Source organism: Jaculus jaculus, chromosome 9 (genome assembly GCF_020740685.1).
Source record: "Jaculus jaculus isolate mJacJac1 chromosome 9, mJacJac1.mat.Y.cur, whole genome shotgun sequence".
Taxonomy (NCBI): Eukaryota; Metazoa; Chordata; class Mammalia; order Rodentia; family Dipodidae; genus Jaculus; species Jaculus jaculus.
In genome coordinates, this window is record NC_059110.1 from 130,042,157 (window position 1) to 130,066,925 (window position 24,769).

Sequence of the window (24,769 nt, forward strand, 5' to 3'; positions counted from 1 at the left end):
GGCTTTTCAAATTTACTACACTGTCACAGTTATATTTTAAACTAATACGCATAGTCCAGTCTGTTCCTAAACGACGACTTTGCGTGACACCCGTGACAAACAGAAGGTGGTAGCTGAGCCTGAAGCAAGTCCTCTGCTTGCCTTGGGTGGTTCATGAGGTGGATTCATGCAGCTGCTTGGAGTTTTCTGAGACGTGGACTGTGGGGAAGGAAAGATCCCTGGTTGCACCCTTCTGGGAGCCTTCAGTAAGTCTGTAGAGGTCTGTGCAGGATCCCTGTACTAATGTCACGTGGACTGGCAGAGGTGCCCATCAAGTAAGTGGTGTGCCTCACAGGACACCCAAGCTCACCGCCGTCCTCTGTCCCTTTCTTGTTAGGATTCAGCGTTATCTAATTCAAAGTTCAAAGCTGGCTAAAAATGGTGAAGCCTTTATTCCCTCCTGGGATATATATATATATATATATATATGTATATATATATATATATATATATATATATATATATATATATATATATATATATATATAAAATCTTAACCTAAAACTTGAAGGATAGCTAGACATGTTTGTCCAACACTTCTGCTAAAGACCTCCTGCTCGCCCTCTCAGCCACAAGGACGTGCCCCGTCTTTTCAGAGGGAGGAGGTGGTAAACGAAGGCTTGGTCCCCGTGGACACTAAAGCCCCACAGCCGCCACGGCCCCGTTGTTTCAGAAAGCGACACAGCTGCCTCAGCCAGGCCGCCCTGCACACGGCCCGTGGGTATCGGGAGCCATGTTCTCCGCCTGTCTCTGCCATGGAGATCTTCTTAAATGCTGCCTTCTCTTTAAAAGAAAGGAAAGACGAACAAGAAAGAGGAAAGAAAAAAGGACAGAGAATCTAGGAGAAGGGAAGACACAAAAGGGAGTGGAGGGTAAGGAGGGTGGTGGGGATGTGGTCATGATCAAAGTGTTATATACTTGTGCAGAAACTGTCGTAACGAAGCCCATTACTCTGTGTCATTAATGCGTGACAAAACTGTTTCCCTCACTGCCCCGGCACTTATTGATCTGTAACTCGCATGCACTGATTTCAAGTGCACAGGCCTCTAGGCTGCACTGTACTCACAGAGGCAAGCACCATCGCACGATTGGGGTTGGACCCTCTTCACCACCCCTCAGGAGAAACCATGTGCCCCTTAGCTATCACCCCCTTTTGCCCTAGACCAGGAAACCCCTGGTTGACTTAATGATGCCACATTTTGGGCATTTTGTGTTAGCAAATTCTTAAAACATACAGTTTTTTGTGACTAGTTTCTTCACTTAACATGTTTTTAAGGTTCATCCATATTGGAGGATGTATCAATACCTCATCTCTTATTTTGCAAAATAATACCCCACCACTGGGATGCACCACACTTTATTATGCATCAGTCAGTTGGTTCACAATGGGTTACTTCAACTTTTTTTTTTTTTTTTTGAGATGGGGCTTTGTGTAGCTCAAATTGGCCTCCAGGTCATCCTTCAACTTCTAGTCCTCCTGCCTCTGCCTCCAAGCACTGATGTGACAGGCGTCTGTCACCTCAGCCAGTTTTTGTGCTTCTGGGGATTGAACCCAGAGCCCCGTGCGTACGAGGCAATCTATCACATGAGCTCCACCTCCAACCCCTATTTCTACTTTTGGACCATAGTGAGTACTGGTGCCATGAACATGCATATGTAAGTTTTTGTGGGGCCATACACTTTCACTTTTGGGGGCTTATATGTGGCAGTACAATTCCGGTGTCATGCGATAACCCCGTGTTTAACTTCGGAGGCCCTCGGAGCTCCTTTCCGCAGCACTGTTCTGATTTATATCCCGCAGCCTTCCGACCTCTCGTCTCCTTCGTAGCCATCCTCGTGGGCGTGAAGTGACAGTTCACTGTGGGCTTAGTCCCAGCCCTCCCTCCGTGGTCACCTACTCACGTGTCAAACCTTCAATCTTTGGTTAAGCTTCTCGGCTTCTCTCCCGCCACTGCTCCCGCAGGAACCCACTGGGCAAGCCTACGCCGTGTCCTGATTCTTCCCCTCCCATTTCTCAGGGCCAGTCTGCCTTCTGCCAGCCTAACAAAGTGGCATCCCCAGAGCAAAACTAGGAAGCTCTGAGGCCAGGGCCAGGAATATGGCCTTGTACGGGAAGGTCACAGCTGTGCCTGGACCTGCGCTTAGGGCGCCTGAGCCAGCTGCCTCCTGAGCTCTGTGTGGTGAGAGGCGGGCGCTCGGGCCCGGCCCCACAGGAAAGCCAGAGCAGGGCGTAGGACACAGCTCCCACTTACAGCTGAGTCACAAGAAACCCACCTAATGTACGAACTTGCACCAAAGTGTTCATCTCCCATTTTTATTTTAAGGTATCTCTCTAAGTTTTTAAGTTTGTATAAATTATATATAATAGTGGATTTCATCATTTTGTGTTTTGGTCACTGCCCCCTCCCCATTGCTGTCTCTTGTCCCTTTCCCACTCCTGCTGATCTCCTTCTCAACTAGTTCCCCTTTTGCTTTCTTTTTTTTTAAAATTAAAAATGTCTCTTAAGCCGGGCGTGGTGGCGCACGCCTTTAATCCCAGCACTCGGGAGGCAAAGGTAGAAGGATCGCCGAGAGTCCAAGGCCACCGAGACTCCATAGTGAATTCCAGGTCAGCCTGAGCTAGCATGACACCCTACCTCAGAAAACAAAACAAAACAAAACAAAACAAAGTCTGTTGTGTCATCTTCTTAAAGATCTTTCTCTGATAATGCTTGGTTCTGTAGAATTTCTTGAATTCACTGCATGACCCTACTATCTAAGTTACTGCCTTTACTTAAATGCTATAAAGACCCTCCAGTTTCTGTGTTCGTTCTCTCTCATGATTTCTGCAAATAAATGAATAAGTTGAAAAAGGTTTATTTTATTCATTCACAGTTGATACATGTACATAGTTGATCATTACCTTCTTCTGTGCTCTCATCCCACTGAACCCCTTCTCCTTCTCAATAGTCCCACTTCTAGCTTGGTGTCTTTTTTGGTCACCCCTGGGTTTAATTAGGGTTGCTTTCACAACCATGGGTGTAAGTAATTTACCAGAACATGAGCAACTGGCCAGTAGCCACACCACCGAAGATAATGTCTCCCTTTCCCTCAGCAGCAACTACCTGCCAGTAACACCTGGGGGGGGGTGGTGCGCTCATGAATCCTCCGTCATGTTTGTGACGGAAGGCTGACGGTGTTCAAGACACATGTATGCAACTCCAGGTGGTGTAGGTATTTAAAGTACGTATACAGATTATTTACTTACAGTGAATCATAAAGAAATTTATTTTATGATTTTTGGCTGAGAGCAGTGGCTCACATGTTTAATCACAGCAGTCAAGAGGCCGAGGTAGGAGAATCGCCATGAGTTCCAGGTCAGCCTGGACTAGAGTGATACCCTGCCTCAAAAATAAAATGGTTTAGAGGTTAAGGTGCTTGCTTGCAAAGCCTAAGGACCTAGATTTGGTTCCCCAGTGCCCATGTAAACCAAATGCACAAGGTGGCACAAGCATCTGGAGTTTGCTTGCAGTGGCTGGAGGCCCTGGCGCACCCATTCTCTCTATATCTGCTTCTCTCTCCCAAATAAATAAATAAAATATTTTAAAAAGATAAAAAGTAATTCTTGGTATACATATAACTTTACTAGTTACTATTAAAGACTAAACAAATCTGCACACCACTCAGGTGGATATGTTTGCTTACTTTTACGTGAAGAATTTGAGTTTTGCCTGAATAGTTACTCAGTGCTGTAGGCCACAGAGTCAGCATTGTTCAGCTTTGCGGGCATTTTGATTTTACAGTCATCGGTGTGGAGAACACCTTGTCACGTGAATAGAGCGCAAAGCGGGTAAAGCAGGTCCAAGGCCGTTTCAGAAGTGGCTGGAAATTCTGGCCTGACCACAAGCCAAAATTCATTCAGTAAACTTTTTATGAACCTCAATCCAGCAATTTAGCAATTTTTAAAATGAAACATTGTGATACAATACATTTCAAAGGTGTACTAACTTCATGCTTGTCTTCATTCTCTGTAAACCACGATGCTTCTATCCGAGCAGAAAACTTTGTATGTGCAGCGAAACGCTGCAGTTCTTGACATACCGTACCCTTGAATACGGGCTGGGCGCTCTAGGCAGGAGTCATGGGCGCTGTGTAGTGTGGCGGCATGTGCGAAGTGTGCACGTTGCGTGCTCAGAACCAAGGCTGCCGTGAAGTCACCCAGTGCAACATGAGCAAGCCCTCCAGGAAACGCCTTGGGTTCATTACACATTTGATTTTAAATTAATTTTGATTATCATGCATTTAGAAACCTTTTACTACTCTCAAATTTTTCATGACCTCCGACGTTCACTTAACAATTTTAAACTGGGGATTAACCCAGTGACTACCTCAAACCTGTCCCTCCTCTTACCAGTAGGTGGCACTGTAGACGCACAGTTTTCAGCTCCCCACACTAACCAGGCTCTTCTCCATTCAGATGCTGACTTCTCATCTGTGTGTTCTTTACCAGGTCTGTGCGCCCTCTCTATCAACCATTCCAACTCCTACCTGGCCTACCCTGGAAGCCTGACCACAGGCGAGATTGTGCTTTATGATGGAATCTCCCTGGTAAGTGGACGGTGGCTCCCGGCACAGCCATCCAGGAACCACTTGGCTGTGTGGTGAATGTGATAAGGAAGTCCCTGTTAGGGTGGGTGAGCTGAGAGAGGGCAGCTGCCTGGCCATAGCCATTGGGTGACGAAGGCAGTTGCGGAGGGCTCATCCTCTGTCAACATCTCCACGAGGCAGTGGCTCAAGCAATGCAGAACACTTACAGCAGACGGCAGATGTCTCATTGGATGGGTCACACTGTGATGGTAACTGGAGACAGCATATGTCTGTTCTACAGTCCCTGCCCCCAGCTCTCCAAGCTTCATAGAACAGGGCAGGACCACTCTGGGATGTCCCCTAAACAAGCATTGGAAGAGCTCTGAACTTATCTCTCTGCATTGGGCACAGTTGGTCATCCACCTTACCGGCACAGGGAAGAGGACAGACATGGGGTGACCCCTAATAACGAAGCTCAGTACACCAGGAAAGGACATTCAGTGGTCTGGAGGAGAACAGAGGGACAAGGTGGGCAAGAATTCCGCTTCCCTCTTCACCAGCCTCAATCTCCATTTCTTCTTTCCCCCAATAGAAAACAGTGTGCACCATCGCTGCCCACGAGGGGGCGCTGGCCGCCATCACCTTCAACTCCTCGGGCTCCAAGCTAGCAAGTGCGTCTCAGAAAGTAAGTCAGCGTGAGGCTTCTCCTCCTTGCTGCATGCTCCTGGGGTCCCCAGAGACAGTGCTCACGTGAAGACTGGCTGGTCTCTAGGCTTGCACAGACTTTGTTTTGGAGCGAGAATTTCCCTGTGTATCGTGGTCTTTCTGAGCATTTATTCATGCATTGGATCAGAGATCTTCACTGTGCAAGATGCAAGCAGAACACTTTACACAAACACTTGTGCGTGCGTGCCACCCAGAGATAGAGCTAGACACTACATGTCATAGATGTAGTATAAACAAAAATGCTGCTGTTTACATAGAGCGAGTGATCGCTTCTGACAGGAATAATCAGGAAAGGTAAGCAAAGTGGATTTCTTGTATGTGTGTGTGTGTGTAATGTGTGTGTGTTCATGGTGCACACACGGTATGTGCCCGCGCAGTTACCCATGCTGGGGCGGTAGTCTGAGCGCCAGCGCAGATCGCTGCTCCGTCACTCCTCCACCTGCTCTGCGAGCCAGAGTCTCTTTCTAACACCAGAGTGTGCCATTTTTTTTGGTCTGCAAACTCATGTGATTCCCTGGTCTCTGCTCCCCTTTGTGGGACTGGGATTGCAGGCGCATGAGGCTCCGCCCTGCTGTTTACAGTTGAACTCAAGTGGTTTCAGGCCTTCTCAGGCCCTCCTGCTTGTGCAGGAGCCAAATTTAACTAATTTAACTACCAAACCATCTCTCAAACCCCCAGATTGAATTTTTAAAAACATATTTTTATTTATTCATTTATTTGTAAGGAGAGTGAGAGCGCATGCCAGGACCTCTTGCCACTCCAACTGAACTCCAGATGCATGCACCACTTTGTGCATCTGGCTTTACAAGGATACTGGGAAATTAATCCAGGCCTACAGGCTTTGCAAGCAAGTGCCTTAACCACTGAGCAATCTCTCCAGCCCCCAAATTGAATTTTAAATGCTATTCAGAGCAGGTATACTTTAATAAATAAGGATAAAATATTCTAGGGATCCAGAATCGTTTTGGGAAGGCGTACACACACACACACACACACACACACACGGCCTTGGGCAGGGGCAGAGGAAGAAGGGAGACAGAGTCTTCAGCACATGTTCCAAGAATTGCTTAGTTGGCACACATACAAATAAAAGCACTGGCCTCTATGCCCAGTGCTTTGTGTTTCTTCCTCAGTGGCAGATGTTCAAAACCAGCTATTGGAAAGGGCCATGTCTGTGTGAAGCCATTCAGGCTGGGTCATACCCTCTTGCTTTCTTTTCCAGGGCACAGTCATCCGGGTGTTCTCTGTACCTGATGGGCAAAAGCTGTATGAGTTTCGGAGAGGAATGAAAAGGTCTGTGTTCAGTGTCAACCCTGTTCAAAGTCCCCACAGAACTCCTATGGAGGCCAGCAAGCAGCCATCTAGGGAGAGGACAGAGGCCGGCTCTGTGGCCTCCTGTTTCCTAGAGGAAAGTTACTGTACTTTCTCAGGTAATTGACTCAGGGACCTGGGGCTTAGTGAAACTGAACGCAGATTAGCGCTGTCAGCCCAGGAGTCCAGCCGTCGGAGTCATTTTGATGTGCTCATGGGAGGCCAGCACAGGAGAAAGGAGAGAGCCAGAAAATTATGGTCCAAAAGTAATTTCCGATTCCCTTCCCCAGACAGAAATAAAGGGCCATTGTAAAGTGTGACCATTTGGGATCTTACCGGCTATGGAGTTGCAGCTGGAAGGCTTCCACGATGCCAAGCAGGCAGGATCCGGCGGGGAGGCCAGGGCCTTCATGCCCAAGACCGGGGCCCTTCGTGAATCTTTCTGACACTGCTTCCTGAGTACATGTAGCGCATGTGGGGGGCCATAGATCCCTCTTCAGGACACGCTCAGTCTCCTCACACAGCTGGCCTTGGAGCTGCAAGGTGACGGCTCTGTTCTGTGTTGCTGTCTCCAGGTACGTGACAATCAGCTCTCTGGTTTTCAGCATGGACTCCCAGTTCCTGTGTGCCTCTAGCAACACAGAGACGGTGCACATCTTCAGGCTGGAGCACCTCACCACCAGGCAAGTGTGGTCCTGCAATCAAAACAGTCCTCGTGGGGGAGGGAGATGCAGAGACGGCTTAGCACTTAAGGAACAGCCTGCAAAGCCAAAGGACCTCAGCTCAATTCCCCAGAACCTACATAGGCCAGATGCACAGGGGGGCGCATGCATCTAGAGTTCGTTTGCAATGGCTGGAGGCCTTCACATGCCCATACTCATTCACTCACTCACTCTCTCTCTCCCTCTCCCTCCCCCCCCTCAAATAAACAAAAATAAATTTAAAATATCCACTGGGCAAAGGGAGGCAGGGTCTGGACATTTTGCCAGCATCTGGGATTGTTTTTCAAGGTACAGTCTTGATCTAGCCCAGGCTGAACTGGAATTCACTATGTAGTCTCAGGCTGGCCTTGAACTCACAGAAATCTTCCTTCTGCCTCCCAAGTGCTGGGATTAAAGGCATGGGTCACCACACCCAGCTGAGATTTTTAAGTTTGTTTAATTTTAATTTATTTATTTACCTTTTTGGTGAATGTGTGTGTGTAGAATGTATGGTCTGTGGGGCTGTACCCATGCTGTGTGCATGTGTGTCCTGACGTACGTGCCCCCTGTGCATCCATGTGGAGGCTGGAGGACGTTGGGTGTACTTCTGTTCTGTGCTTCCGTCTTACTCCTGAGCCAGGGTCTCTCACTGACCTTGGAGCTGCCTGTGTTCAGTGACACTGGCTGACCAGGGAAGCCCCCAGGGACCCTGCAAAACACTGGGGTCTACGAGCGCATGTGGCCACATCCAGCCTTTTACGGGGGTGCTGGGGAGCAAACTCGGGTCCTCATGCTTGAGCAGCAAGTGCTCTGGCCCACCAAGCCATCTCCCCAGCCCCAGAGTTTCTTTTGTAGTGCCAGAAACTTGGCATTGGTGTGACATCAGTGCCAATGTGGCAGAGTGTGTGTTAGCAAGACTTTGCTGGAATTCAGCACAAATGCACAAAATCAGAGTCCAGGGTCCTGCGTTTGTATCCCAGCTCCGCCACTTCAGAACTGTGAGAGCCTTGGGAAATCATTTCCTCTTTCTGAGTTTAGGGTTCTCATGTGCCAGTAAAGCAGACCTAAGGATAGTGTGTGCGTCTTGGGCTTGTGAGGGTTAAACGAGTCTGTGGATGTGAAGCGTTTAGCATCGTAGAGTTTGGCGTGTTTCGGCATAGTCAGCGCAAGCCTGTGCACCTGAGATAATCGGTGTACCGACACGGGAACGCATTTTATGTCCCTGCTGCCACCGCCAGTGACAGCTCGGGAGACACATTCAACGCCCCTGGGTGCAGCTGTGCCAGGAGGAACGGGTGGTGTGTAGCAGTTACCTTCTTGTTGCTGGCACAAAACCCCCAACCAGAAGCAGCTTATGAGGGGAAAAGATTCGCTTTGGCCCACCATCTCACGGAGAGGTTTCATCATGTTGGGGAAAGCATAGGACAGACCGCTGGGTGTCGCATCTTGTCACATCAGCTTAGAGGAAGCAGCAAGAGTGCGCTAACCAGTACTGGCAAGGGGTGGGGGTCTAGATTATAAAATCCCACGGCCCACCCGCAGTGATACTGCCTCCGGCAGGGCTCCCTCTCCCAAAGGCTCCACCAGCTGGTACGAAGTATCAGGCATAATCGCAAACACGTGAGGCTGTGGGGACATTTTACGCTCAGACCACCACACGGAGTAAGCATGAGGCCTGATGTCTGGGTTCCCAGTGCCCACATAAATACCAGTGGGCCTGGCAGCGTACCTGTAATGCCAACACCAGAGGAGCTGAGACAAGAGGTCCCAGGGGAAGCAGGCTGGCTAGACTAGACAACTCCACAAGCTCTGGATCCAAGTGAGAGTCCGTGTGTTAGAAAATACAGTGGGGAGCGATCAAGGAAGATAGCCTGTGTTAACCCCTGGCCTCCACAGGCGTACACACCTGCACACAAGTATGCCCACAGGCGCACTAACACCTGCTTCTGAAGACCCTTCATTGTCTCTGTCCTTGGAGGCCAAATCCCGGCTCTCCTCTTCTCTGTAGAGCCCAGCAGCTGCCGCCCCAGAGCCTCTGACATCCCTCCAGCCTCAGAGGCTGCATCACAGAAAACCACGCCTGCCACAGGCCTGGCTGTCCGCCCAGCTCTTCAGTCCTCCCCGCAAGCCTACCAGAAGGGGCTCAGTGGCCGACCCCGCTTTCCAAATGAGGAAACACGGAAAGTCAGGGGACTCGGGACCCTCACCTTCCTGTCCCCGTTCCGTGGTCCTGACGCAGCCCCTGCCTGGACCACGTACCTAAAGACTCTGGTAGCTTTGCTTTGTGCACATCTGTGCTGCGTCCTCACCCTGTTGGCCTGCCTGCTATTCCTCTTGGCAGATCCCAGCTCAGTGCACAGGGCTCTAAGGCCGTCAGCACAGGCATGTCTAGAAGGGTCACTCTCGGTTGAGAGCATCAAGGCCCAGGGAGGGTGTAAAGGTCGTGAGCATGTGACACGCGCTCAGAGTGTCGGCGTTGCCATGCCCCCGCCCTGCCCCCGGGATCCGCTCCTGTAGGCAGACGGCCTTGCGGCGTGTGCTCCTAGACCGACCCGGCAGTCCTGGTGCTGGATGCGCTGCCTGCTGAGCCACACACAGAGGGAAGCGCCTCTCACCAGCGGAGCCCCACCCCCTTGTCTGGTGGGGACCCTGGCATGAGCTTTAATGGCTGCAGAGAACCCACTAGGCCCCTGTGGAGCATGAGGGTGTTAGGAATGCTGGGCACCGGGGGCTGCAAGGCTGTAACCAGACACGACTCAGAATGCCTTGCCTGGAGGCCTGCTGCCCTCTCGGTCCGTCCCAGGAACCCATCGCACTGGGATCTTTCTGATCTCTGAACTGCACACAGGCTTGTGAGCTCATTTTATAGGGTGCGGAGACGGCATCCGTCTGTCTCTAGCCTTGCCCTCTTTTGGACATGTCCGCATCAGGCCGATCACCAGAACACTGTCGCAATGCAGGAAAGCAGTAGCCTCTTAACGGCTTTGCAGTGGCCTTATGAAGGACACAGAGGTCTGATGTGCTTCAGTGATTGCCGGAATAACGAGTCTTGGTGGCTGGAACACTTCACTCAGGCACCACCTCCGCCCGCTGCGGAGCGTGCCGTGGCTGTGGAGGTCACTGGCAAGATGCCGGGGCCCACAGCTTGCCTCTCTGCATTGCTTCCCTAGCCGTCCAGAAGAAGCTTCGACCTGGAGCGGCTACATGGGAAAGATGTTCATGGCTGCTACCAACTACCTCCCCGCCCAGGTGTCGGACATGATGAACCAGGACAGGGCCTTTGCCACGGCCCGCTTGAACTTCTCCGGGCAGAGGAACATCTGCACCCTCTCCACGTACGTACGTACGCTGCCACCCGCCGCGGCCAGACGCGCGCTTGGAAATGTGCTTTCCCAAAGCACAGAGGCCTCAAATATGGGAGGAGCAGGGTTGTCCCAAAAGAAGGATGAGCAGACTCCGCTGATGGAGTTTTAAAAATATCTTATTTGAGAGAGAAAGAAGTGCGTGCACACACACACACACAGAGGAGGGGGGGAGGAGAGAATGGGCCCACCAGGGCCTCCCTCCAGCCATTGCAAACAAATTTCAGATGCGTGCTCTACCCTGTGCATCTGTCTTGTGTGGGTACTGGAGACTTGTGGGTCTTTAGGCTTTGCAGACAAGCACCTTAATCGTTAAGCCATCTCTCCATCCCCCATTGGCTGAGTTACTGTAGATTCTTGGGGCAGCTGGACAATGGCGTGAGAATATCAGTCTTCCAGTTCTAATGGCACCGCCCTGAAAGCCATCCTATGATTAGGGAAGACGTTCACGCTCCACTGCCTAGATCTAGAGACACCTGCCTAGGGCTGGCAGGTGTCATATTTAAGAAGGTTAGAGGAGCTTATTAAAGAAATGAAACAATTAAATAATGTCATAGCCAATCCAGGCATGGTGGCACTTGTCTGTGATCTCAGCACTCAGGAAGCTAAGGTAGGAGATTCATGATTTACACACGAGCCCAGACTGTAGGAAGACCCCACTTGAAAAATTGGGAGGGAGGGAATTACCATGGGATATATTTTGTAATCATGGAAAATGTTAATAAAAATTAAAAAAAAGAAAAATATACATATGGCTGGGCATGGTGGCGCACGCCTTTAATCCTAGCACTTGGGAGGCAGAAGTAGGAGGATCACCATGAGTTCAAGGCCACCCTGAGGCTACAGAGTGAATTCCAGGTCAGCTTGAGCTAGAGTGAGACCCTACCTGAAAAAAAATAAAAGTAGAGGTGGACGGGAGAGATGGCTCAGCAGTAAGGCACTTGCCTGTGAAGCCTAAGGACACAGGTCCAATTCCCATGTAAGCCAGATACACAAGGTGGCACATGCATCTGGATTTCATTTGCAGTGGCCGGGGGCCCTAGTGTGTAGTGTATTCATTCTCTCTATCTGCCTCTTTCTCTCCCTGCTCAAATAAATAAATAAAATAAAAATATAATTTTAAAAAAAGCTAGAGATGCCTGTAAGACAGAGACTGCATCCCCATCTAGGGGCATGGCTGCGTTGGCAGTGGCTTTTGCAGGGTGATAGTTGTGCCTAGGAATATTGTTCTTGCTCCACCCACACAATTATGCTCAAAACCAGGAATTATTCTGGAAGCAGATGATCAGGTTAAAACGCAAAGCCCCAACTCCAGGGCAGTGTGCTAAGGGTTCGTCAGTGGCAGAAGGACCCGTGACAGCCAGGGGGAGTGAGACCTCATCAGCTGACGCAAAGCATTCCTGTTTCACTTGACTTTTAGGATCCAGAAGTTGCCAAGGCTGCTGGTCGCCTCCTCTGATGGACACCTGTACATCTACAATTTGGACCCTCAGGATGGAGGAGAATGTGTCTTGATCAAAACCCACAGGTGAAGGTTCTGGTTGCTCAGGAACAGGTGCTGTCGCTGTACGGGAACAATGACAGGCTCCAGGGCCCTTGTTGTGACTTCCTCTGGCAGCTTGGCGGCCAGCCCCCAGCAGGCTTTTGTTCTGGGTGTAGCTCTCAATCACGCGTCCTCTCGGGAGCAGTGCCCAGGACAGATACATAGTGGGTACCCCACTGGAGTGTCCTAATGCTCACCTGGCTTCCGGGCGCAGTCCTGCGAACCCAGTTCACAGCATTGGACTGAAAAGTTCTCCAAACATCTATGACAAGTGCAGGCTGACCTCGTGTCCTGCTGCAGAGAGAATGTGGGAGCTGCCAACACACCCTCACCCATGGCCCCTGACCTTGTCAGCGAGTCTTGGCATCCTTGCCTGAGTGTGCCCAAAAGGCAGAGGGCCAGTCTTCTCTTCCCGAGTGTAAGGGAGAGGTCTATGTTAAAGGGGCATGACTGGCCCCCGGTCGTCTAAGACCACTTCAGCTCATGCTGACCTGACAGCCTATTGCCAGCTCCCTAATCTCCCCTCCAGTGGCCAAGCACGAGCCTCCCCGTGGTTTTCCTCTGGAAGGTGTTCTGGGCATGTGGTGATTTCTTTTCCCTTCCTCGCAATTGCTGCAAGTAGCCTGCTGGGCTCAGGAGCGACAGAAGAGAGCAAAGAAAATGACCTCAGGCCTCCCTTACCTCAGTCTTACGCAGCAACTGTAGCAAGACCAAGCACATCCACAGCCTCCACGGTGCCAGGTGGGTGGCTTCTCCGGGCCCAACCCCCTTCTCCTCCCCTGTTATCCCCGGGTGGGCACTTGCAGGGTGATGCCCTCACAGGGAGGCCTGCCGTCGCCTTCGGTGCCTGTCCTGACAGGCAGAGCAGAAGAGGCTCAGGGCTTGTTTGCTTGTATTTTTCAGTGCGCGTGTGCGCATGTGCACGTGTGTGTACCAGGTCCCCTTGCCGCTGCAGGTGGAGGCAAATGCACGTGCCACTTTTGTGCCTGGCACTATGTTTGTGCTGGGGAATCGAACCAGGGCTGCAAGCAAGTGCCTTTAACCAGCTGAGCCATCTCCACAGCCCGAAGCCCGCTTCTTAATAAGTAACAATAACCTTTGCCTCTTGAAGAATTCCAAAGAGGTGGAGTTTCAAGTGGAAGGTGGGTGAGACCCACCCGTCCGTGGAGGCTCAGGGAACGTAGGCTCTCCCTAAGGAGTTCCTCCTGTGGGAGGGGAGAGACGCCTCCACGGTGTTCTTGGTTCTTTTTCTCAGGACCTGACCCCTCCACCTGCCCACTCCCCACCCCAGGTGAACACCGACGCGACCCGTGGGCCTGTTTCACGTCTCCCCTTGTTTCCAGGTTACTCTGAGGATGGCGGGGCGCTCCGCGGAGAGGTTATTCCGGAACACGAGTTTGCCACGGGACCAGTGTGTCTAGATGATGAGACTGAATTCCCCCCTGTGAGCATTAGGAGCCCTTAAAAGAGCGGCTCCATCCGTGTGCTGGAGGAAGCCTCGCCTGGCATAGGAGGCGAAGCCACTGGCCCCTAACCACTAACTCTCTCCCCTGAAGTGCTCAGAGCCACAGGGTGTCCACTGCGCCTGCTTCATACCCTACAGCCTGGCCCTGACAGCCTTAGAATAACCAAATACTAATCCCTGGGAGAGTGGGTGGCACTTGAGCAGAGGCTAGATTCCTTCCCTTTGCTTCTGAACGCTGCCTTTGGTGCTCGTGAGGTCGGAGCTTCTGCTGGTGTAAAGCTCGAGCGTTCTTGCACTGCCCGAGGATGCTTTTGCAAAATGCTGCCCCTCTGTTACTGGGGGCGATGAGTTCATGGAGCTGGGCTGTGCTTGGGACCCGGAGCTGGCTGCAGGAGCTGACCTGCGCCCTCCCTGTGGCTCTGGTATTGCCAGACCCAAGCCCCCACAGCAGCTGCAGGAACTCAATTTTGTCACCACATGTGGGAAGCCAGAGCAATGGGCATGAGGTCACCGGAGCACCTGTAGCAGGGCTTCCTAGCTTCTAGCTGTGGTAGCAGCGAGGCCACTGGGGGTGGCTCCTCCCAACATCTGGAGGACAGCCAGGGCCTCACCTGCTTCCATTTGAAGCAGTGTGAACCCCTCTGTACATGTCATTTAGAAAACCTCCCAGAGTCATGTGGACATGGTGTCACACCCAGTCTTGGGCAGAGAGGAGTGGGAGTGCCACCATGTGTATGGCGCCTTCTCTCATGGTCACGGTTTCGTGACAGTTGACATCCACTCGTAAAAGGATGGCACACAGGTCCAGTTTCTTTAGTAAGCATAGTTAGCCACACAAATAAGATCGTGGTGGGGGAGGACCACTGTGGACTCTGTGTGTGTGACTATCTGGCACTTGTGATTTCATCTTGGCTTTGCGGAAACAGCTTGACATTTCCGTCCCTGGCTTGTCGTAGCCAGGTGGCCAAATAGCTCACCAGCAAGTGGCATTTATGTATCAGTGGAAGGGAGGATTCTTTCTTCAAAACACTGACTATACATCCTAAGACACCTCTTGGCCTGCTGCCTAAACCATTAGTGCCTTTGGACTCTTCCTGGTGCCAAGTAGAACTGAAGAGAACTTTCCACCCCCCCTGAAACTTAGTGGTTATTTAACTGATGTTCTGTCTTCCAGGAACTGAGCACTTCCAGGTCAGACACAGTGGAGACAAATGTGGCTGTCCTGCTCTCATTCAGATGCTCACAGACAGTTTTCACAATTTTGGTACAAGTCTCAGCCTGCTATGAAAGATGGTTAGATTACAAATTAGATTCTTCGTTGTAAGCAGAGCAGCCCTTACTACTACTTGCATTTACAGAATAAGGGTGATTTGGCCATTGGCATTTAAGAAGTAATCTCTTGCCAAAGAAAACTTGTATTATAAAATAATAGGTACCCTAAGTAGACCATTTGCCTACAGAGGTGGAGCAAGAATTGGGGATGCTTAGTTTAAGAACTGGGGTCCTGGGGTGTGGATTAGCAGTAAAGTATTTGTCTAACGTGTGAGAAGCCCTGGTCCCCTCCTCAGCACCACACACTCGTAAACACACACACACACACACACACACACACACACACACACACATACAAGCCAGTTGTCCAATCTCCTTTTAAGGACCAAATGAATGGAAGTTGGTTTAAACTGCACTAGGAATTGTCACGTGGGCTAGTATGCGTGAGTCTCTGTGTTCAGTCCCCAGCCCCGTCACTAATATTAACCTTGTCAGCAAAAGTCCTCTAGGGCAGACCAAGGATGTAGACTGACTTTTTTTTTTTTGCAGCCATCTAGCAATCCATGTTTACAAGTGAGATAAACGGTTTTAAGAAAATGCACACATGTGCATATGCACACATGTACACACAGTTCCTACGTAGTCAGTATTTCGAAGATGTGCCATAATCATCTACTCCTGCATAATAAGATGGGTGGACTTTCTGTGGCCATCAGTGAGGGTCGGTCTGTGGACGGACACAAGCCCCACGGCGCCCAGCCGCTGACCCGCGTGGCGCAGGCCCGTGGGTGACACGGTGAGCCCCCCAGCCTCTTCCTGGGAAGAGTAAGGCCGCTCTGTTTTGATTCCGGTAGATAATGTTGTGCCGCGGAAGTCAGAAGGGCAAAACGAAGCAGTCATGACGAGAAGCACACCTGTCAGGTGGTTTTGGAGAAAACCAGGAAGGTGGAAGAATGGAGTGCGATTGTGAGAGCAGAAAGGGGGGCAGGAGTCCGGGGTGCCGCGCTGCCCAAGCCACAGGACATGGTGAACTCCTCGCGGAGTCCCCTCCACCCTGGCTACCAGTGGGCGTGGGGGGGCATAATACTCACATCGTTCTATTTAAAATACTTTAAAACCACAGTGGAAATGCTAACTAACCATATTGGTATATAACCGGAATTTTATATTTAAAAAAAAGGCATCCTTGTCAAACGTATGCCGTGTAAAAATGTACTTAGAGGAAAATCTCTGAATTGTATTTCTTGTATATTGCAAACAGAGAGACTGTTTTAGCCAAGCAAAGTATTTTTGCAGTATTTGGAATAAATCATTTATTACCTTTGAGTCCCACTTGGGACACTTAATTATTAAATAAAATCATGGCAACATATTTGTGCGTGTCTAAAAATTTTATTTCTTGGAAATTGGGAGGACAGGGAAAAAACTCCTAAATCTTTACAGATACATTCATTTGACCTTTAAGAGGCAGAAAAGGGAAAGTCAAGGACTTATTCGTGGGCTCCTCTGTCTACCAGGCTCCTGGGTCCTCCCCCAGGCCTGCTGAGCTGGATTTTGCATTTTTACAAGATCCCAGGTGATTTGTGTGCACATCAAAGGTAAACCAGCTCGGCTCTGTTACTTAGAATGAATCTACTAACAGGGCCAGTGAAGCTGGAAACAGAAGAGAAAAAAAAAAACATATGAAGCGCTCCCTGTGACGCCAAGGTACCTTCGAGCCTTACCTTACTTACCCTGGCAGCTCGGGAGTGGGCTCCGGTCACTGCCCCGCCCCCGGAGGCCTTGGGCGTCTCCTCCCACCATGCTCCCGCGCCAGAGCCAGCTCAGGGCTTCTCGCAAGCTACCATGGAGGAGGGGCTTGACACACTGTGGCGACTTCCACACAAAATGCTGAGACTTCTTTTGAAAGTGTTTATGTCCAAACAAATTGAAAGTAAACCTCCCGCTGTTCCATCACAGGGTCTGGCAGCGGCAGGCAACGTGGTGGGGGTCACAGCAGGGGATGGCTGAGGCGTCCTGAGCATAGTCGGCCCTGGAGGTGTTGTCGTTTGTAATGTCTTGAAGGATGTCGGCGAGAACCTTCCCGATCTCCGGCAGCACGGCCTGGTACTCGGCACTTTCTCGTGGTAGGGGCACGCCTTCCGCAGCGTCCTCTTCTAGGTTGAAGATCAGGGGAGGCGCGTGGTGCTGTGCAGGCCCAACGCGCCCGTCGCAAGCTTTGGCTCCACCTAGACAGGGTGACAGGAAAGCCCTCGTTACACCCAACCTTGACCTCAACTTGGAGAGTTGTGGTTGGTTACGAAGTAAACATACCAGCACTTCAAAATTCAAAGACGATTCTCAGGACTGAGGAGCCAGCTCAACAGGTAACAGCAATCACCACGCAAGCTTGAGTGCCTCAGAGGACCTCAGACTGTCTGGGTTCAATTCCCCAGCACCCATATGAAACACAAAACAGAGCTGGAGAGATGGCTTAGCGGTTAGCCGCTTGCCTGCAGAGACAAAGGACCTCGGTTCGATTCCCCAGAACCCACATAAGCCAGATGCACAACGGGACTCATGCATCTGGAATTCATTTACAGGGCTGGAGGCCCTGGTGTGCCCATTCTCTCTCTCTCTCTTCACCTGCCTATTTCTGTATCTATCTATCTCTCAAATAAAAATAAAATATTTAAAACAAACAAACAAAAAGATGCAATTCTTTTTACTTGCTCTCTGCTATGTGATGATGTAAAGCTGGCTTTCTGTGCCTGTCATGACTACTGTAAGGACACTTTTCTTTGAAAATGTAACCTGGTCATGGTCACACACACCTGTAGTCGTAGTCCTGTGGCGGGGGAGGTGCGAAGACCGCAGCTCTGGGAAAGGAAACTGGATGAGCAAGAGAGGACACCCAGCCTTCTCCTCCGGCCTCTGCATGTGTGAGTACAGGGGCATGCATCTGCACACATACACGTGCACATGACACACACACCACACCACACACAATAAACAAGTGTTCTCCCTGTCAAGAAAGCTACCTTGAGACGCTATTCGACTCCTTCAGTGATGACACTGTGACCACAACAACTGGGTCCACTTCTTGCCTTTTGCCTCCAGAGTGAGTAGAACATTCATTCAAGTGTCCTTCTCTTTAAAAACATATTTTGATTTATTTAATTACAAGTAGAGAGAGAGAATGGGCATGCCAGGGCTTCTTGCAATGGCAAATGAACTCCAGATGCATACACCACTTTGTGCATCTGGCTTTGTGTGGGTACTGGAAAACTGAACCTGGGCTATCAGCTTTTGCAAGCAAACACCTTTAACCACTAGCCATATCTCCAGTCCCCTGTTCAAATCTCTTTTTTGTAATTTTTATTTTTGCTTGTTATTTATTTATTTATTTATTTGATAGTGACAGAGAAAGAGGCAGATAGCGAAAAAATGGGTGCATCAGGGCCTCCAGCTACTGCAGACAAACTCCAGACACGTACGCCCCCTTGTGCATCTGGCTGACGTGGGTCCTGGAGAATTGAGCCTCAAACCAGGGACCTTAGGCTTCACAGGTAAGTGCTTAGCCACTAAGCCATCTCTCCAGCCCCAAATATCTTTTTTTTTTTAAATTTTATTTATTTATTTATTTGAGAGCGACAGATACAGAGAGAAAGACAGATAGAGGGAGAGAGAGAGAATGGGCGCGCCAGGGCTTCCAGCCTCTGCAAACGAACTCCAGACACGTGCGCCCCCTTGTGCATCTGGCTAACGTGGGACCTGGGGAACTGAGCCTCGAACCAGGGTCCTTAGGCTTCACAGGCAAGCGCTTAACCGCTAAGCCATCTCTCCAGCCCCCCAAATATCTTTTATCTTTTTGGAAGTAAATCTGATGGTTTTGAACATTGTCTCAATTGCCAGTTGATAGATTCAAGGGCAGTCAAGCCAGTTTATTTCACTATGGGTTAACGATGAGATCCTTACAAGGATTAGAATCTGGCTGCTAAGGCCATCTCAGAAGAGGAGTAACAAAACCATTTAAAGAGGAGTAAGGGAGATGGGTTAGTGATTAAAGGCACTTGCTTACAAAGCCTACCAGCCTGGGTTCAATTCCCCAACCACTCACATAAGGCCAGACAGGCATTTGTTTGCGCCTTGGGATGAGTGTGCACATGCGTGTGTGCACACACATGCAAATAAAAAGATGTTTAAGTTTGAAAGGATGGAGGCATCTTTGATCTATTTTTATTGTTTTTTTTCCAGGGTAGGGTCTCACTTTAGCCCAGGTTGACCTGGAAATCACTATGTAGTCCCAGGCTAGCCTTAAACTTATAGAAATCCTTCTACCTCTGCCTCCCCAGTTCTGGGATTAAAGGTATATGCCACCACACACATCTTGGATCTTAATGACACCAATGACTCCACTCCACCTTCCTGTCAGACACCTTAACTATTAAAAAGTAGTTTAATATTATTAAGTTAATTAATTAAATTTTAAAAATTAAAACATAGGGGCTGGAGGGATGGCTTAGCACTTAAGGCACTTGCCTGCAAAGCCAAAGGACCCAGGTTCTATTCCCCAGAATCCACATTAGCCAGATGCACAAGGAGGCACACACGTCTGGAGTTCATTTGCAGTGGCTAGAGGCCCTGGTGTGCCTATTCTCTTTCTCTCTCTCTATCTCTCAATCTCTCTCTTTCTCTCTCTCTCTGTCTCTCCCTCCCTCTTTCTCTGTCAAATAAATAAATAAATAAAAATTTAAAAAATTAAAACATAGGTGAGATGTCTGGTGGAGAAATAAATATAATTGAATAAACAAAAGGAATTAAGGCAAAGGCCTTTAAAACACAAGTTTGCCCCTTGGGTGTCTTACTGGCAAAACATTAATAATATGGACACTAATCCCAGAGTATTCTCAAACTCTTTTATCTTATTTATGGGCAATTTTCATACATGTACATAATGTATTTCAACTACACTCACCCCCATTACCTTCTCTTGTCCCTCCCTCTCCCACCAAGCTCCTACTTTTCAACTAGTCCCTTGTGCACTTTCTTTCTTTTTTTTTTTTTAGTTTCAAGGTAGGGTCTCACTCTAGCCCAGGCTAACCTGGAATTCACTATGTAGTCTCAGGCTGGCCTTGAATTCATGGTGATCCTCCTACCTCTGCCTCGGGAGTGCTGGGATTAAAGGTGTGTGCCACCATACCCAGCTTTGCATCTCTTTTTGTACATGTGTGGTTCACTGAATTAATTTAGGGTTGCCTGCATAAGCATGGGTGAGGGGTTATTTACCAGAGAATGGGCAACATGCCAGTGGCTATACCACTGCAGAAAGCGAGTCCCATTTCTTCAGTCACCACTAACGCTCACTCACTCCTCACAGCCTCCCCCACATCCATGGCGGAATGTGGATGGGTCTAATATCATGCAGCTCTTGTGCAGGTAACAACACGTGCTGTGATGGCCTCAAATTCTTTTTTTTTTTTTAAATATTTATTTACTTGAGAGAAAGAGAATAAATATGGGCAGCCAGAGGCTCCTGCCACTGCAAAAGAATTCCAGACGCATGCACCACTTTGTGCATCTTGCTTTACATGGGTACTGACTAATTGAACCCAAGCCAGCAGGCTTTGTAAGCAAGCACCTTTAACTGCTGGGCTGTCTCTCCAGCCTGGCCTCTAATCTTGAACCTCCTGCCTCCTGTGAGGGTATTTCCAGGAAGGATTAATTGACAGAGGAAGTCCTACACCTAAAGTGGGCTGCACTTTGGACTGTATACAAAGTCCAAGAGAACACAGGGCCTTTTTCCTGGCTGCCTGGCTGCTCACTCATGCGTACATCTGCTCTGTTTTGGCTATCCTTCATAGATGTTGGTACCCAGTCTTCCAACATGGACTGAAAACCAGCTCTTCAGGAATCTTACAGGCCTTCAGTGCCAGATTGGGGCCTCATGGACTGAGCAGCTCGCAGATTCTCCAACTCTCCAGGCTGCACAGCTATTATTGGACTGCCCAGCCTATCATCTGTGAACTAATCCAATAAATCTTCTTTATAAAATATATTTATTCTCTTGATTCTATTCCCCCAGAGAACCCTGGCTAATACAGTGCACCTCCTGGTCTGTGCAAAATGGAGCAAGTAGGACTCCAGATGGAAGCTGAGGTCTCAGGTCTGGGGAGATGGCCCAGGGGCTAAAGATGCTCACTTGTGAAGCCTGCTGACTTGGGTTCAACTCCCCGGTCACCCCCACAATGTGGGACCCCAAAAGTAGCACAAGCATCTAGTATTCCATTTGCAGGGGCTAGAGGCTCTGCCATTCCCATGTTGTGTGTGTGTGTGCGTGTGTGTGTGCGTGTGTGTGTGTGTGTGTTGTCTCTGGCTGGACGTGTCAGAGTTTATGGCCACCACAAAAGATGAAAAATGGCAGAGGAGATCCTAGGAAGGGTGCTGCCTGGAGAAGAAGTCTTTCAGTCTCCATGTGGACTCCTTCAAATCCTTGGCTGACCCCTTGGCTGCCCAGGGAGGGATTCCAGCGTAAGTAGCTAGAAGACCAAAATAGCTCAGCAGGCATTTCTGCTGCTGCCTGCTGTGTGGAAGAAACTGTTTAGAGCATGAATTCTATTAAACGAGAGCAATGAGCCAAGTATGGCAGTTCACGACTGTAATCCTAGCACTCTGGAGGAAGGAAGAAGGAAGGGAGGGAAGGAGGGAGGAAGGAAGGAAAGAAGATCAAAAGTTCTGGGCCAATCAGAGCTACAAAGTCCAAGGTCAGCCTGTACTACATAGGAAGAGCCTTTTCAAAAAAAAAAAAAAAAATTCACATGGTTACTTATGACACAGGGTTCTCATGTGTCCCAGGTTGACGTTGAACTCCTTATATAACTTCTGATCCTCCTGTCTCCAGCTCCCAAGTGGTAGGATTATAGGCTTGTGTCCCCAAGCTCAGTTTTACACAGCAGTGGAGATCAAACCCAGCGCTTCTTGTGTGCTTGGCAAGCACTAGACCAACTGAGCTACATATTCAACCCTATTTTTTTTTTAATTTTTATTTATTTATTTATTTGAGAGCGACAGACACAGAGAGACAGACAGATAGAGGAAGAGAGAGAGAATGGGCGCGTCAGGGCTTCCAGCCTCTGCAAACGAACTCCAGACACGTGCGCCCCCTTGTGCATCTGGCTAACGTGGGACCTGGGGAACCGAGCCTTGAACCGGGGTCCTTAGGCTTTACAGGCAAGCACTTAACCGCTAAGCCATCTCTCCAGCCCTCAACCCTATTTTTTTTTCCATTTTTGGTTTGTTCATTTGTGTTTGTTTGTTTGATACAGGGTCTCACTGTGTAGCCCAGGCTGGCCTTGAACTCACAATTCTCTTGACTCAGCCTCCCAAGAATGGAATTGATTACACATAATTAGACATTTTTAACTTTTTACTGACAACCTGTATACATACAGTCAATATACCATGACCATAATTGCCCTCCTGCCACACTCCCTTTTCCCCTCCCAAATCCCCCCTCCATCAGATCCCTTCTTTTTTCCAACTAGTTATTAGGCATTTTTTAAAAAAGCTTAACTAGCCTAGGGGAAGAGAAACACCGAACTCCGCCCTGCCCTACCTTAGACAAAGAAGTGCTTTGAAGCCCAGGCACAGAGATCATGTTCACCAAAAGACTGAGCCTCCTAGGACTACAGAGCACTCCCTCTCTCCCCGCCCCTCACACCACAGCAGTAAAGGTGTATTTAGCACAGCTCCTTTTACCTAGCATATCAGTACAACTATAAAGACAACAATTACAGGACCAACATCAAAGCCAGGCTCAACATTAGGCAGGAAGGGTCTGGAGAGACGGCTCTGCCCTACTGTGGTGGTTTGAGACTACGATGTCCCCATAGCCTCTGCAATTAAACCTAATGCTTGGTCCCCAACTGGTGGCAATTTGGGAAAGTTGTGGGGGCTTTGGGGAGCCTTGGAGGATGTGTGTCATAAAGGACTGGGCCCTGGGGACCTCACAGTCCAGGCCTTGCCAATACTAGCTAGTCCGCTCTGGCTGCTGCCTCCCTGGATGCTGGTGCACAAAGATGTGAACCGGCTTCCTGCTCTGCCGTTCTCACCCTGGCATGATGACATTTCCCCAGAATATGGAACCCCAGGTAGAGCCTTGCCTTCTACCATCTGTTTGTGGTCAGGCATTGTTTGTCCCAGCCATGAGATTGTGGCTACAACAGACACTAGCCATGCGAGAATATCGAAGAGCTCGAGCAAAGAAGGGAAGCAAAACCAACCCCCCCTACATAAACACAAAAAACCTCACCTGAACGTAAGCAATATATTAGAATTGCAGAAAACCAAAGAAAGAAATCTTGAGTTTCACTGGGGAGATGACTTGGTCAGTCAATCACTTGCTGCATCAACGTGAGGCTCCAAGTTCACATCCTCAAAAGCCACACAAATGCCAGGCATGGTGGCACACACCATGTAGTCCCAGCCCTGGGGAGGCAGAGACAAGTAGATCTCCAAGACAAACTGGCTAGCTAGACTAGCTGAATTGGTAGCTCTAAGTTCAGTGAAAGACCCTGACTCAAAAAATAGAGTGGGGGCTGGAGAGATTGCTCAGTGACTAAGGCACTTGCCTGTGAAGCCTAAGGACCCACATTCAATTGCCCAGGATCCATGGGTGCATGAGCCTGGAGTTTCTTTGTAGTAGATGCAGGTCCTGGCACACCTATTCATTCCCCAACCTCTCTCTGTGTGCCTATTTCTCTCTCTCTCTCTCTCTAATAAATAAATAAACAAGTTTTAAAAAAAAATAGAGTGGGACACAATTAAATAAGACGCCTAATGTAGACCTCTGACACATACACACACATGCATGCATATATATATATGAAAGAATCAACAGAAAATACTATATGTAGCACAGTACAGCATATTTACTGGACACAAAGGTTATACCTCAAAGCCTTTCTTACATATAGGCAATGCAGAAGTGGAATTTACAATACCATTTACATTAATACATAAAAAATAAAAGATGGAGTTGGGCTTGGTGGCTCATTCCTATAATCCCAATGTTCAGGAGGCTGAAGTAGGAGGATCAGAGAGAGTTCAAGGCCAATCTGATCTACAAAAACCTCTTAGATAAAAACACATAAAAACACAGGGAAAAATCTTTACAACATTGCTATTATCAAATATTTTCCTAGGTGAATCCAATCAAACATGAAAGCAACAATACCAATCTTACAGAACCCTTTCAGAAAACATGGGAGAAAGACATAGTTCCAATCTTATGTGATCAGAAAAACCATAATACCAAACCTTGTCACAGACATTAAAGAAAGGAAAACTATAAACAAAATCCTAGCCAATCAAATCCAACATGGCATATAAAAAGTAGCACACATCATGATGAAATGGGTTTACCCGGGAATTTTAAATTAGTTTCACTGAAAATCAGTCCTTGTTAACTGTACTTGTTAGCTTGAGGGGAGACAGAGGTATTTTGGCTCACAGTTTCAGAGCGTTCAATCCATGGTCAGTTGGCTCCTTTACAGGGGGGCTTGTGGCAAAGTGGAACTATCAGAGGAGACTTGTCATGGTGGACAAGATCCACAGACAAAGAGAGAGGAAGGGCCCAAGGGACAAAATATATTCTTTCTAGTTATACCCCCAGTGACCTACCTACTTCGATTAGTCCCTACTGCCCATCGCTCACTCAGATGTAAATTTATCAGTGGGCTTGCTTCGTCTCTGACGTTCTTCTTGATACAGTCAGCTTCCTAAAGGCCCGCCTCTGGTCACGCCT

At 49.0% G+C, this 24,769-nt stretch overlaps 2 protein-coding genes across 5 annotated transcripts in view; one reads left to right on the forward strand and one right to left on the reverse strand.

Annotated features, from left to right (window-relative positions):
• The window catches only part of Wipi1 (WD repeat domain, phosphoinositide interacting 1), a 37,222-nt gene extending 20,865 nt beyond the window's left edge, over window positions 1-16,357 (forward strand). For 2 of the 4 annotated variants that reach the window (XM_045159178.1, XM_045159181.1), the window contains 9 exons: window positions 4,529-4,626; window positions 5,198-5,290; window positions 6,554-6,624; window positions 7,218-7,325; window positions 10,514-10,678; window positions 12,126-12,233; window positions 12,871-12,989; window positions 13,592-13,692; window positions 14,888-16,357. In XM_045159178.1, coding sequence (XP_045015113.1) covers window positions 4,529-4,626; window positions 5,198-5,290; window positions 6,554-6,624; window positions 7,218-7,325; window positions 10,514-10,678; window positions 12,126-12,233; window positions 12,871-12,989; window positions 13,592-13,692; window positions 14,888-15,037 — 1,013 coding nt within the window. In that variant the 3' untranslated portion in view covers window positions 15,038-16,357. The remainder of the gene's footprint in view (window positions 1-4,528; window positions 4,627-5,197; window positions 5,291-6,553; window positions 6,625-7,217; window positions 7,326-10,513; window positions 10,679-12,125; window positions 12,234-12,870; window positions 12,990-13,591; window positions 13,693-14,887) is intronic. The other 2 variants (XM_045159180.1, XM_004655141.2) reach the window with 2 other exon arrangements.
• A 9-nt stretch (window positions 16,358-16,366) lies between these two features.
• Arsg (arylsulfatase G) overlaps window positions 16,367-24,769 on the reverse strand; it is a 143,625-nt gene continuing 135,222 nt past the window's right edge. Inside the window, exon 12 of the mRNA XM_004655655.2 lies at window positions 16,367-17,213. Coding sequence (XP_004655712.2) covers window positions 16,939-17,213 — 275 coding nt within the window. The 3' untranslated portion in view covers window positions 16,367-16,938. The remainder of the gene's footprint in view (window positions 17,214-24,769) is intronic.